At 42.1% G+C, this 11,644-nt stretch overlaps 1 protein-coding gene across 1 annotated transcript in view; it reads right to left on the bottom strand.

Moving 5' to 3' along the window:
• Positions 1-11,644, bottom strand: part of ITK (IL2 inducible T cell kinase) — a 58,652-nt gene continuing 47,008 nt past the window's right edge. Inside the window, exons 10-17 of the mRNA XM_060634833.2 lie at positions 10,889-11,022; positions 10,404-10,478; positions 8,132-8,303; positions 7,535-7,751; positions 6,555-6,619; positions 6,346-6,464; positions 2,966-3,123; positions 1-285 (exon numbers count right to left, since the gene is read on the bottom strand). Of these exons, the coding sequence (XP_060490816.1) occupies positions 214-285; positions 2,966-3,123; positions 6,346-6,464; positions 6,555-6,619; positions 7,535-7,751; positions 8,132-8,303; positions 10,404-10,478; positions 10,889-11,022 (1,012 nt within the window). The 3' untranslated portion in view covers positions 1-213. The remainder of the gene's footprint in view (positions 286-2,965; positions 3,124-6,345; positions 6,465-6,554; positions 6,620-7,534; positions 7,752-8,131; positions 8,304-10,403; positions 10,479-10,888; positions 11,023-11,644) is intronic.

Raw genomic sequence — 11,644 nt, 5'->3', positions numbered from 1 at the left:
GCTTCACTCCCAGTTCAGCGGCTGAGCCTCCTGCCTGCGGCTGGGTGCCAGCCCCTGCCAGGGTGCTGCCTCCGCGGCAGCTCAGTGACTGGCGCCACAGGCCGGCTGCCTCTGGGGAGTCCTGGGCTGGTGGCAGCTTTTAATGCTCTATGAATGGAGAATCTGCTTCCCCCATTCAGGATCTGCAGCCCGTGGCCTGGCGCTGAGTCTCTGCTAAAGTCCTGATTCTGCAATTTCAGCCAGTTGACTCAAGAGTCTGCAGAAAGGTGGCCGGTCTTCTGGTTTCTAGAAGGGGAAAAAAAGAACTCTGTGAGTTCCTCGTACTTGTGTGTCATAGTTAATTCCAAAGCAAACCAGAATTCAAATGTGAATTTGAAAATGTACTGCTGATTTTCAAATGTGTTTCCGTATTTATTGTATTTGAAGCTATCGTGTCTCAGTTGTTAACAGCAGGTATTCAGGAATCATACGGCCTGCTTTTGAATCTAAACTGTTCCTTTCATTAGCTGTGTGACATTGAGCAAGTTACTTAACCTGTTTGAACTTCAGTTTTGTTGTCCGTAAAAGGGGGATAATAATAGTATCTATCTCTTAAGACTGTTGTGAGAATTAAATAAAATCATGTATTAAAAATGCACCATTGGGGCACCTGGGTGTCTTAGTCAGTTAAACGTCCGACTTCCACTCTCATGATCTCACAGCTTGTGAGTTCGAGCCCCGCATTGGGCTCTGTGCTGACAGCTCAGAGCCTGGAGCCTGCTTCACATTCTGTGTCTCCCTCTCTCTCTGCTCCTCCCCTGCTCATGCTCTGTCTCTCAAAAATTAATAAACATTGAAAAAGATTTAAAAATGGGCAAAAGATGTCAACAGACATCTCATTAAAGAAGAGATACAGATGGCAAAGAAGCATGTGAAAAGATGCTCAACATCGTATATCATCAGGAAACTGCAAACCAAAACAATGATATACCACTATATAGCTATTAGAATGGTTAAAATCAAAAACACCTGATAATATTAAATCCTGGTGAGGATATGGAACAAAAGGAATTCTCATTGCTGGTGGGATTGCACAATGGTACAACCACTTTGGAAGAGAGTCTGGCAGTTTCTTACAAGGCTAAATGTAGTGGTATCATATGATCCAGCGATTATACTCCTAGATAGTTACCCAATGGAGCTGAAAATTTATGTTCATACAAAAACCTGCACACAGATATTTATAGTAGCTTTATTCACAATTGCCCAAACTGCAAGCAATCAAGATATCCTTCAATAGGTGAATGGATAGCCAAACTGTGGTACATCCATCCAATGGAATATTATTCAGTGACAAAAGGAAGTGAGCTATCAAGCCAAGAAAAGACATGGAATAATCAACAAATGCATATTGCTAAGTGAATGAAACCAGTCTGAAAAGGCTACACATTATATGACTTCAACTATATGACATTCTGGGAAAGGTGAAACTTGGTCAGTAAGATCAATAGTTGCCAAGGGTTTGGACAGAAGAAAGGAATGGATAAATAGATGAAAGCCCAGTGGATTTGAAGGCAGTGAAACTATTCTGTATGATACTATAATGGTAGATATATAATATTGTATATTTGTCAAAACTCCTAGAACTGTACAGCACAAAGAATGAATCTTAATGCAAACCATGATCTTTAGTTAATGTATAAGTAGTGGTTGATTAATCGTAACAAATGTACCACACTAATGCAAAATGTTACTAATGGAGGGGGGAGGTATATGGGAACTCTCCGTACTATTTGCTCATTTTTTCCTGTAAATCGAAAACTTCTAAACAATAAAGTCTATTAGCTTAAAAATCAATAAAAGAGTTAAAAAAAAGAAAAAAGTGCTAAGTAAATTTCAGCTATCATAATTATGACAGCATTTAATTCTCGTGAAGTTGGACTGAATTTGTTTTGCGCCTTTCTTTATGTCTTCATTGTTTGTTTGTTTCTGAATACAAAGCCTCTGTGAACTTACAGATCAAGCATTATTTAATTCTCTTATGAGTAAGAAAAAGGAGGTTCAGAGAATTGCCCAAGATTAATGACTAAGGAGTGGCAAAGCTAGGACAAAGTCTGAGTATCCTATACTTTCTTAATTCCACCTTATTACCCTTCAACAATCTGAATTTGTGTTAATTCTCTGTTCAGCAGCTTTTAATTGTCATTGAACTTTAAAACTTTCTAACTCATCCAAAGGACATCTAAGACTCATGCTGATGTGGCTTAAGATATAGCCTGCAACCCAAGCATGGGATAACTGAGGCATCTGGGAGGGTGCAGAGTAATTGGTTTTTCAGTCTAAATTGTTGAACAAATAAAATGAACTTGAATTAAGTCACTTTATTTTATTTTATTTTACATGTTTTATTTATTTTTGAGAGAGGGAGAGAGAGAGCACAAGTGGGGGAGGGGTAGAGAGAGGGGGGCAGAGGACCTGAAGTGGGGTCTGTGCTGACAGCAACGAGCCCACGTGGGGCTTGAACTCATGGACCACGAGATCATAACCTGAGTTGAAGTCGGACACTCAACCAACTGAGTCACCCAGGGGCCCCCTAATTAAGTCATTTTAATATTTTCACAGCACATGTGAACTTCTGCTCACCAATTTACGAGCTAACTTCATGTGTACTTGATGGTTTTATGATGTCATGGACGTCTTTTCTCGGAAAATTGGCATATTGGCACAGGTCTGACCCCCTCTTCCTCTCTAACAGTGTTTTGGCTTGTGAAATTATACTGCAGATCAAATAATATTTCAGGTCACTGTCAGCTCTTTGAGGGATGGGCAACCTCTTTAGTTAGTAGACACTCCAACCCACTTTCTTGCTACTCTACTTCAGCTTTACCTGCTTCTTATCCTCTAAGAGGCTCCCTTTCTCTAGAGAATGTGACAGACCCTAACGTTGTTGATGGTGAGGCAGGGGGAAACCGCTTCCTTTACTGACCTCTTTCCAGCAATGATTCATGATCTGGTAGATATTTGAGGAGGCCAGCCGGGGCTTGTATAAGCGAAATCCAGTAGAGATATCTTCCACCACCTCTGAGTTGCTTCTGTTTTCATACGGGATTTTGCCTTCACTGAAGACTTCCCACATCAGCACACCTACAAGAACGGGGAGTGCAGCACAGCTACAGTTCACAAACAGCAACCAAATGTACATCTAGAAATTGCAATTTCCTTGACATTAAGGTTCAAGTCCCTACCTTCAGGAAGTATAATAGCAAGCCACCTGAGCTGTATTTCTAAACAACGGAGATTTCCCGGTCTTTCTAGTGATGAAGAAATTTCAAGCTCAGCCCTTTGTTATAGCTAACTCAAATGTTACTACTAAAAGTTGCAGGGGATGCAAACTGAAATGTTACACATCATGTAAATGAATGGAGTGGGTGAGATGTGCTGGAATGGGGACTAGGACAGACTGTAGAGAACTGAGGGTCAAATTCTGTCTTCAGAGGACAGTTGTGCTTTAGCTCCAGCCAACATAGGGCACATGGGGATGAGGGTTCAGTATTACAGCATTTTCTGTCTTTTTAAAAAGAACTCATAAATTGAGAGTTTTAAAATAGAAACACAATTTGATTTTTTAAAATACTGTGAGGGTGCCTGGTTACTTAGACGGTTAAGCATCCAACTCTTGATTTAGGCTCAGGTCATGATCTCACAGTTTGTGGGGTCGAGCCCCACATCAGGGCATGCACTGACAGCATGTAGCCTTCTTGGGATTCTCTCTCTCTCCCTGTCTGTCTCTGCTCCTCCCCTGCTCATGCTCTCTCTTTCTCTCGCAAAATAAACACCAAAAAAAAAAAAAAAAAAGTAAAATACTGTGTAGACAGAACAAAAAATATCTCCAAGTTGTCCATTTTTGACCTCTGATTTAAACCCTTTCCTCTTCTGTCTTCAGAAGAAATGTCCCACCCAGTTTTATTATGTACCAATATATTCATAGGATGTCAGAGTGGGAAGAGAGCTTGCAGATAACCACTTTCCTTGGTTTTCAGAGCATATTTCAGAGATTCTTAGGGCAGAGTTTTCCCAAGTATGATTCCCAAGACGTCTGAATAAAAATCACCTCAGAAGTTTGTTCAAATGGCAGATCCTCGGCCCCCAGCCCAGACCTCTGGATCAGGATTTCTAAGGGGTCTAAAGAGGCATCTCAGGGGTTCTGGAAATTTGGAACCTGACTGTGAATAAGACTGTGTAGCTCCTTAAGATACCAGAATTTCTAGTGAGATTTCTTTGGAAAATTGAGGCCTGCTGCTGGAAGCTCATTTGAAAACAATTGCTTTCATGCCAACCTTGCAATGCGTTGATTGGAAACTGAGGAAGGCCCAAAGAGCTTACTTGACTTGCTTAAAATAGCACAGCTAATTAGGGCAAAAGCATTAAAACGCATAACAAATCTCAATGGTCTTGAGGCAGGCATCAAGTTCTCAGTCCACCCAGGTTTCTGTCTCTCAGGCTTGGCGCTCCTGTGATCTACCCTCTCCACCCTGCTTCTATCAAGCAGGCTCAGTTTTGGATACTAAGGGGGCACATCTCAGGCAGGCATGGACTGAAGCGCAACCTTCTAGTTATAAGATGCAACAGAAAATTCACAACTGACAACCTATGGCAGAAAAGGCCTCATGCAGAGTTGGCTGGTGGATGTGACAAAGCGGCCATGGCTACAAACGTGTGGCTCGGTGCGGCGTGACCAGCTGCATCCCTCATAGTGGCTACACATCGGCCATACCTTTCCCCATTGTAGAGGTACTTGGGGAAAAAAGAATCTTCTGCGATGGCTCTGGTGCAGTTTTATTTCTTCCAAGTTCATTCTATAACTTAAATTTGAATAACAAAGTCTTAGCTAGGCTGTTGAACAGGGAAGCTGTTTTAAGGAACAGAAGAACCAAAAATTAACAAACCACTTGATTGTTGGAACTGGATATTCTAAAATGCTGGGAAGACTTCAAAACTAGTTCTCTTAAGAGATTTAATTAGTCAGTTTCTCCCTGGTACTCTAGGTCAATACACTTGGCAAACATTCCCTTCATGCACAATGGCAAAATCAAACTCCAACTCATTTCTTTCCAAACTATAACCCTTATAATCCAAATCAAAGAGATTGTCTGGTATGTTTTTGCGTATAGTTTAGTAGTTTGTGTATAGTTTGTGTACAGTTGTGCATAGTTTAGTACACATAAACTATGGCTTAGGATATGACAAAACCAGCAAGAATATTTAGTACTTTCTGCCATACCGACATCATTCATTCTGGCCTTTCATTCATGCCCATTTACACTTACCAGGAATTCTGATCCCTTATCATGGACTGCCAAGTTCATTGTCTACTCTTCTCTCAGTAAGACAGCACCTCTCTTTCCTTTGGACACACCACATTTCTATAATTGCTGTTTTTTTGTAAAGCAATGAAGATCCCTGGATCTCCAAATGGAGATGGTTCTCTCTCAACATTCAGATCTGTGCTCAAGGGTCACTTCCTTGGAGAGGCCTTCCCAGACTATGGTATTTAAACCCACCCTCTTGCCTGGGTGGCTCAGGAGGGTGAGCATCCGACTTTGGCTCGGCTCATAATCTCGCAGTTCATGGGTTTGAGCCCCATGTTGGGCTTTGTGCTGACAGTGCAGAGCCTGCTTGGGATTCTGTCTTCCTCTCTCTCTGCCCCTCTCCTGCTTGTGCTTTCTCTCTCAAAAATAAGTAAACATTAAAAAAAAAGTTTAAAACAGACCCTCCATCCTAGTCAGTTTCTATCCCATTACTGTTTTGTTTTATTCATAGCATTTATTACTATGTGACTTTGTCTTACATACATAACTATTAGCTTGTTTACATGATTGTTATCTGTCTCTCTCTAAAATTTACCTCCAAGAGAATAGGAGCCTTTCGTATACAGGCACCACTGCATCGTGAGTACCTAGATTAGCCCCGGCTTATAGTAGATGTTCAATAAATTGTTGTTGAATAAATGAGTAAAATATTTATTGAGGGTTAAGTGTGAAAATATAATTTTGAACAAAATATGGTCCTGGTCTTCAAAGAACTCATATTCTAGTCTCCTCACTCCTCCAGCTTTTGATCTCACAGAAGCTGTCACCGGAACTCACATTTCCGTTCTCATTTTACCCCCCATTTCAAAGATCTCTAAGACCAAATGCAATAATGAGGCTCCTTCATACTTTTCAGAGCTGTTATCACACACAGACTATCAGTGGGATGCCCTCATCACCCAGAGTCCTGGGCAAGTACAGTTGCCTGGATCTGACAAGTAAAACAGCTGGCTGGCAGTCCTGGATCCTGTGGGTGTGGGGACAGAGTGACACTCACCAAATGACCACACATCTGACTTGCTGCTATAGCGACTGAAGGAGAAGACTTCCGGGGATGCCCACTTCACTGGGAACTTGGTGCCTGTGGAACTGGTGTATTGGTCATCAAGAACGAACCTGGGTAGAGAGTGGAGAAAGAATGTCTGAATGTTCTGGGGGCCTGGGTCTCGTTCCTGAGTCTTTGCTGGCACCACGTCCCCATATTACCTTGTCATCCCAAAGTCGGACACCTTGATGACTTGGTTTTCTCCCACTAAACAATTTCTGGCAGCCTGGAATGGAGACAGGCAAACAAAAGAGAAAGGAAAACGGTTGGTGGATAAGCAGTATACAAGGGCACTCAGGAGCTTTACAGATGCTAATTAAGCTTCACTAGCACCTGACAGGAGTTAGCTAAAAAGTTAAATGTGTAAGATCCCTTATCAGGATGAGTAAGTTTGGTCTTTTAGTTTTATTCCTGGGATTCTAATTAGAAGAGAAACCCATGGTGGTGTTTAACCAACGATATGTGTTGGTTTTATTATGTGTTCTAATGCAACCTGATGCAATAGGAAATGTTAACATTAGGGACGGTAATGAAGAAACTGTCACCCATTTGACTAAAATAAGAATGTTTTGAGGTTGCTAATCCTCTTTAAACTATTCCTCAATAAGGAGAGTACCTAGTCTCTAATTAGTATCACAGAATTGTGCACTTAGTGATAAAAGACTCCATTCTCTTTACAAATTTTATTTTATTATTTTTCTTTTTTTCAAATTTTAAATGTGCCTACAAATCCCAAGGGGGATATGTTAAAATGAATATTTCTGAGCTCCAACCCCCAGAGATTCTGAGGATGGTTTTAGCATCACCCCAATGTGATTGTGGTAGATCCTTGGATAATAGTTTGAGAATTTTACCAAGAGGAAACTGAGGCACAGAGAGGTTACGAAGGAGAGGCTATATGTTTCATTTTGGAAGAATGTAAACTCAGACTCAGAGGGTACAAGTTAGAAGCAGGGCTGGGATTAGAGCCTGGATCTGAGTCCTACTAGGGCATCCCCAAGTGGGTAGAAATTGAGAGGGGAAGGAAGATGGTCTGTGACTTGTTATTTATCAATTTATTCCCAGTCTGGGTAGCTGTACATTTCAGGGGGACACACCCCTTCATCCTGAACCTATAGTTGTTTGCCCCGCATCCTCTTACCAGGTCTCTGTGGATGACACATGCCTCTTCCAGGTAGGCCATGCCCTCACACACGTCCAGGCACATGCCCAGCAGGGTTTCTGCAGCAAAGAGTCCTCGCTGGTTGCGCAGGTAATCCGACAGGCAGCCGTGCTCCATGAACTCAAACACCAGGCAGATGGGGGCCTGCTCTAGGCATACCCCATACAGCTGCACCAGTTTGGGGTGAGAGAGTTTCCTGGAGGAAAAAGGCAAGGGGTGAGATGGTCTAAAGTCAGTCTCCCCCAAACACACTCCGTCCCCTAAACAAAAATGACCTGAAGGATGGTGAGCAGTCAAATGGTGTGTGTGAGGACAAATGGTGGTCAGTGTGGCTGGCACATCATGGACCAGAGGAGAGATGGGTAGGAGATGAGACTGGGCAGTGGACAGAGGAAGACCATGACAGGCCATATAGACCATGGTGAAGAGTTTGATTTTAGTCTCCATGCCATTGGAAACCATTGCTAGATTTGAGCAGCAAAATGGCATAACATGGCGGCAAAATGGTATTTAAAGAACACAGCACAGAACATCATCCCAAAGACATCTTTGTGTACTCTTGTTTTGGCCACTCACATCATGACTTCAGCCTCCTCTATGAAGTCCTCTTCCGACATAGCCCCTTCTTGAATGGTTTTGATGGCCACCTTGTCCTTGTTGAGCCAGTAGCCGAGATGCACCAACCCAAACTGCCCACTGCCAATTTCCTGTACAAAAGTGAGCTCTGAGGGATCAATCACCCATTTCCCTAGAAGAGAGAAAGAGAGTTTTCCAGGGTCGGCAAGGAGTAGATATGAAGTATAGGGCTACAAGGAGACTAATAGCCCTAGATAGAATGTTATCTTCTTGATAATATAACCTAAAGATGGCAAATAGTATAAGCTTTAGACTTAGAACTTAGATCTTAAAGTTATTTCCACCCCGCTAATAATAACATAGGATATGCATTTAAAACCATGACAAATGTTTGTGGGGAGAGATTACATGGAAAGAGGAAGGAAAATGGCATTAATCAAGATCTCAAAGAAAGTAAATGAAAGGGTTCTTGCAACGCCTCAACTATTTTTCTCTACCTGATTGAAAATGTTTTACTGTTGGGGCACCTGAGTGGCTCAGTTGGTTAAGCGTCTGACTTCGCCTCAGGTCATGATCTCATGGCTCCTGAATTTAAGCCCCATATTGAGCTCTCAGTGCAGAGCCCTCTTGGTCCTGCATCTCCCTCCTTGTCTGTCCCCTCCCCCACTAGTGTGCTTGCTCTCTCTCTCTCTCTCTCTCAAAAATAACCGTTAAAAAATATGTTTTATTGTCATTTTTCACATAGAGCAAATTTCATTTGAGATGATCATTCATTCAGTCATTCATCCATCAAAGCTTCCACTATACACTCTGCTCAACCTTAGCCGGGCTTAGGAGTAAGGAGGTGGATTCTAAGAGGTCTGGTACAGAGGTACCAGCCAGCACAGTCTGGCACATGGTAGGCTCTCAAGAAATGTTCAGTAAATGAATGAAAGGAATCTGATTCTCAATTTTCACACTGACGAAATGAGTGGGTCCATAAAATAATCTCTGAGATCCCATCCAGCATGGACCACATTAGGATTCTACAGTTATTAGAATGACCTTATTTTCATAAGGAGGCTAAAGAGGCATTACCCTTTCCTGGCACTTGGTCTAGTACCATTAACAGCTCAATTTCTACCTCTTTGAGGCAGAGACTCAGTGGAAAATAGTACTGAGTTCCTTCTGTGTGCCAGATATGGTGCTAGTTAGGAATGAAGAGTCCACGGCAGTGTTTCTCAAAGTATTACCCTCTAACCACGTGTGTCAAAATCAACTAGAGCATTTGTTTAAAATGCAGACTCCAGGACTCCATTATCAGAGATTGTGTTTTGGTAAGTGTTGGGTAGGGTCCAGGAGCCAACATTCTTAATAAGCATCCCAGGTGGCTTAGATGCATACTGAAGTTTGAGAACCTCCCATCTAGGAGATACAAAATAAAAATCACTCCAGCCTTCTCCTTGACCAGCCAGTTTAGACCAGGGGATGCAAACTCAAATACCTTTAGATTCCAGGTAGATAATCAAAAGGGACAGAAGCAGTTCCAAAGGGCAAGAAGGAATAATAGGGCTTATGGCACTGGAGATGCAAGCCTTTCCTAATGGCATCGAAAAAAATTACTACCATGTTATGAAGACAAACACTTCTGAATGCTTCCATCTTCCAGCCCTTGCAATGGACCGTACCCAGCAAACTAGATGATACAGAAGTTCTAGAAGACAGGTGGGAACGTGGTCCTAAGGCATTATTTCCTATTATTTTTTTCTAATAGCACTCTAATAGTAGAGTTCTCTGTACAAAGTAGGTGCTTAGTAAACACTTTAATGATGAACTCTTTAGCAAAACCAATGGACATTGATTTGGCCTGGATAAATGTGCTCATATATACATCTCTCTTACACATTTTGCAAATATTCCTTTGTGTACACTGTCTCCAGATATATGGTATACCTGTTTTAATGGTCATTTTTAAAAAATGTTTTATTTGTTTTCAAGAGAGAGGGACAGAGAGCATGAGCAGGGGAGGAGCAGAGAGAGGAGAAGGAGACACAGAATCTGAAGCAGGCTCTAGGCTCTGAGCTGTCAGCAGAGAGCCCTCTGCAGGGCTTGAACTCACAAACTGTGAGATCATGACGTGAGCCAAAGTTGGCCGCTCAACTGACTGAGCCACCCAGGTGCCCCAAATGGTCATTTTTAAGTCTGGGGAAGAATTACGTACATGGAAAGCCCATTTAGAATTTGCTCCAGACCTTTAGGGATGTGATATGACAGTTCTGAATGCACTGCTCACCATATCTCAGTCCTGCTGTGACTGGGGCTTTCTGCCTCCAAGAACAAACTGGATACCGGAGTCGAGTGACCAGACCTGGGTTGATTAAAAAGTGAAAGGTGGCAGTTAGAGCTTTACTATAGCAACTGTTCAAATTAAACCACCAGGAAAAAAAAAAACAACCCAGTGCAAAAGCTATTTTTATTCTGGAAAACAAATCCCAATGCCCAATCACTGATATCACACTCCCTCCAACAGGAGTCATAAAAACAGATGGGCAGGTGGTGAAATCCCATGAGTCTAACCACAGAATTTGCTAGTGGAAAACATGCAATATGATCAAATATTCGGCATTCTTTTCTATTTGTAGATTTAGTTATTATTTATGGTCAGTTTGCCTGCGATGAAGAAACCCGGCTGGGAATTTGTCATTTTTTTCCCCAAGTTCCCCAGTGAGTACCCCCCCGCCCCCCGCCCCCGCCCTGGCCTTGTCCTTTAGAACTTACCTCCTCCATTGTGCTGGTGGTAATTGATGAGGAGAGGGATGGAATCAAACACATACTTTTCAGCCACATAATATCGCTTGGGGTTATCATTAGTTTCCTTGATGTGATAATGCTTGATACAGGGGTTGTTCTCACTTAAACAAAAGAAGCATAAATGCAGTGATTATTAAGAAGCAATGTGTAGACACAAAAATGTCTACTGGTATCAGCTTCGTATGAGCTTTGTTTTTTACCCTCTCAGAAGGATGGCAGACATTAATTCTTACTGGACTTTGCTTATTGCCAAACTGCTTTGTTGTTACTTATTTTTTAATTACAATAGAATTTGAGACATGGATTGGCTCTTAGATATTTTTTTACAGAGGAGGAAACAGAGGTATGGAGCGGGACAGACAGCATGAGGGTCTTGCAGTCAGCCGGCTGGAACATGGCCACTTGAGCTCCATTGTCTCAGAGAGGCACCATCAGCTGTCTGAGCCTCGGTTTCTTCGATGGAAAGGAGCAAAGTAATACCTGCCTTCAGAGCTGATTAGGATCAGAAACAGTCTGTAGGGTTCAGACACATGGTAAGGACTCAGTAAATGGTAGGTAGCTTTGTTAGCAGAACCAGAACTAAATACGTATCTTCTCGCTTTTGGCTGAAAGTATCTTCTTTGTTAGCTGTGGGTTAAATGATAAACGCATCAAATGCAGAGTCAAGTATTTTATTTCTTTAGAGCTCTGCACGCAGGGATGCTAATTTAGGAGAGACAGTGG

The sequence above is a fragment of the Panthera onca genome, chromosome A1 (genome assembly GCF_046562875.1).
Source record: "Panthera onca isolate mPanOnc1 chromosome A1, mPanOnc1 haplotype 2, whole genome shotgun sequence".
In the NCBI taxonomy this organism is placed as follows: domain Eukaryota; kingdom Metazoa; phylum Chordata; class Mammalia; order Carnivora; family Felidae; genus Panthera; species Panthera onca.
The sequence above is the reverse complement of the archived record's forward strand: the minus strand, read 5'-3'. Positions and strand labels throughout refer to the sequence as shown.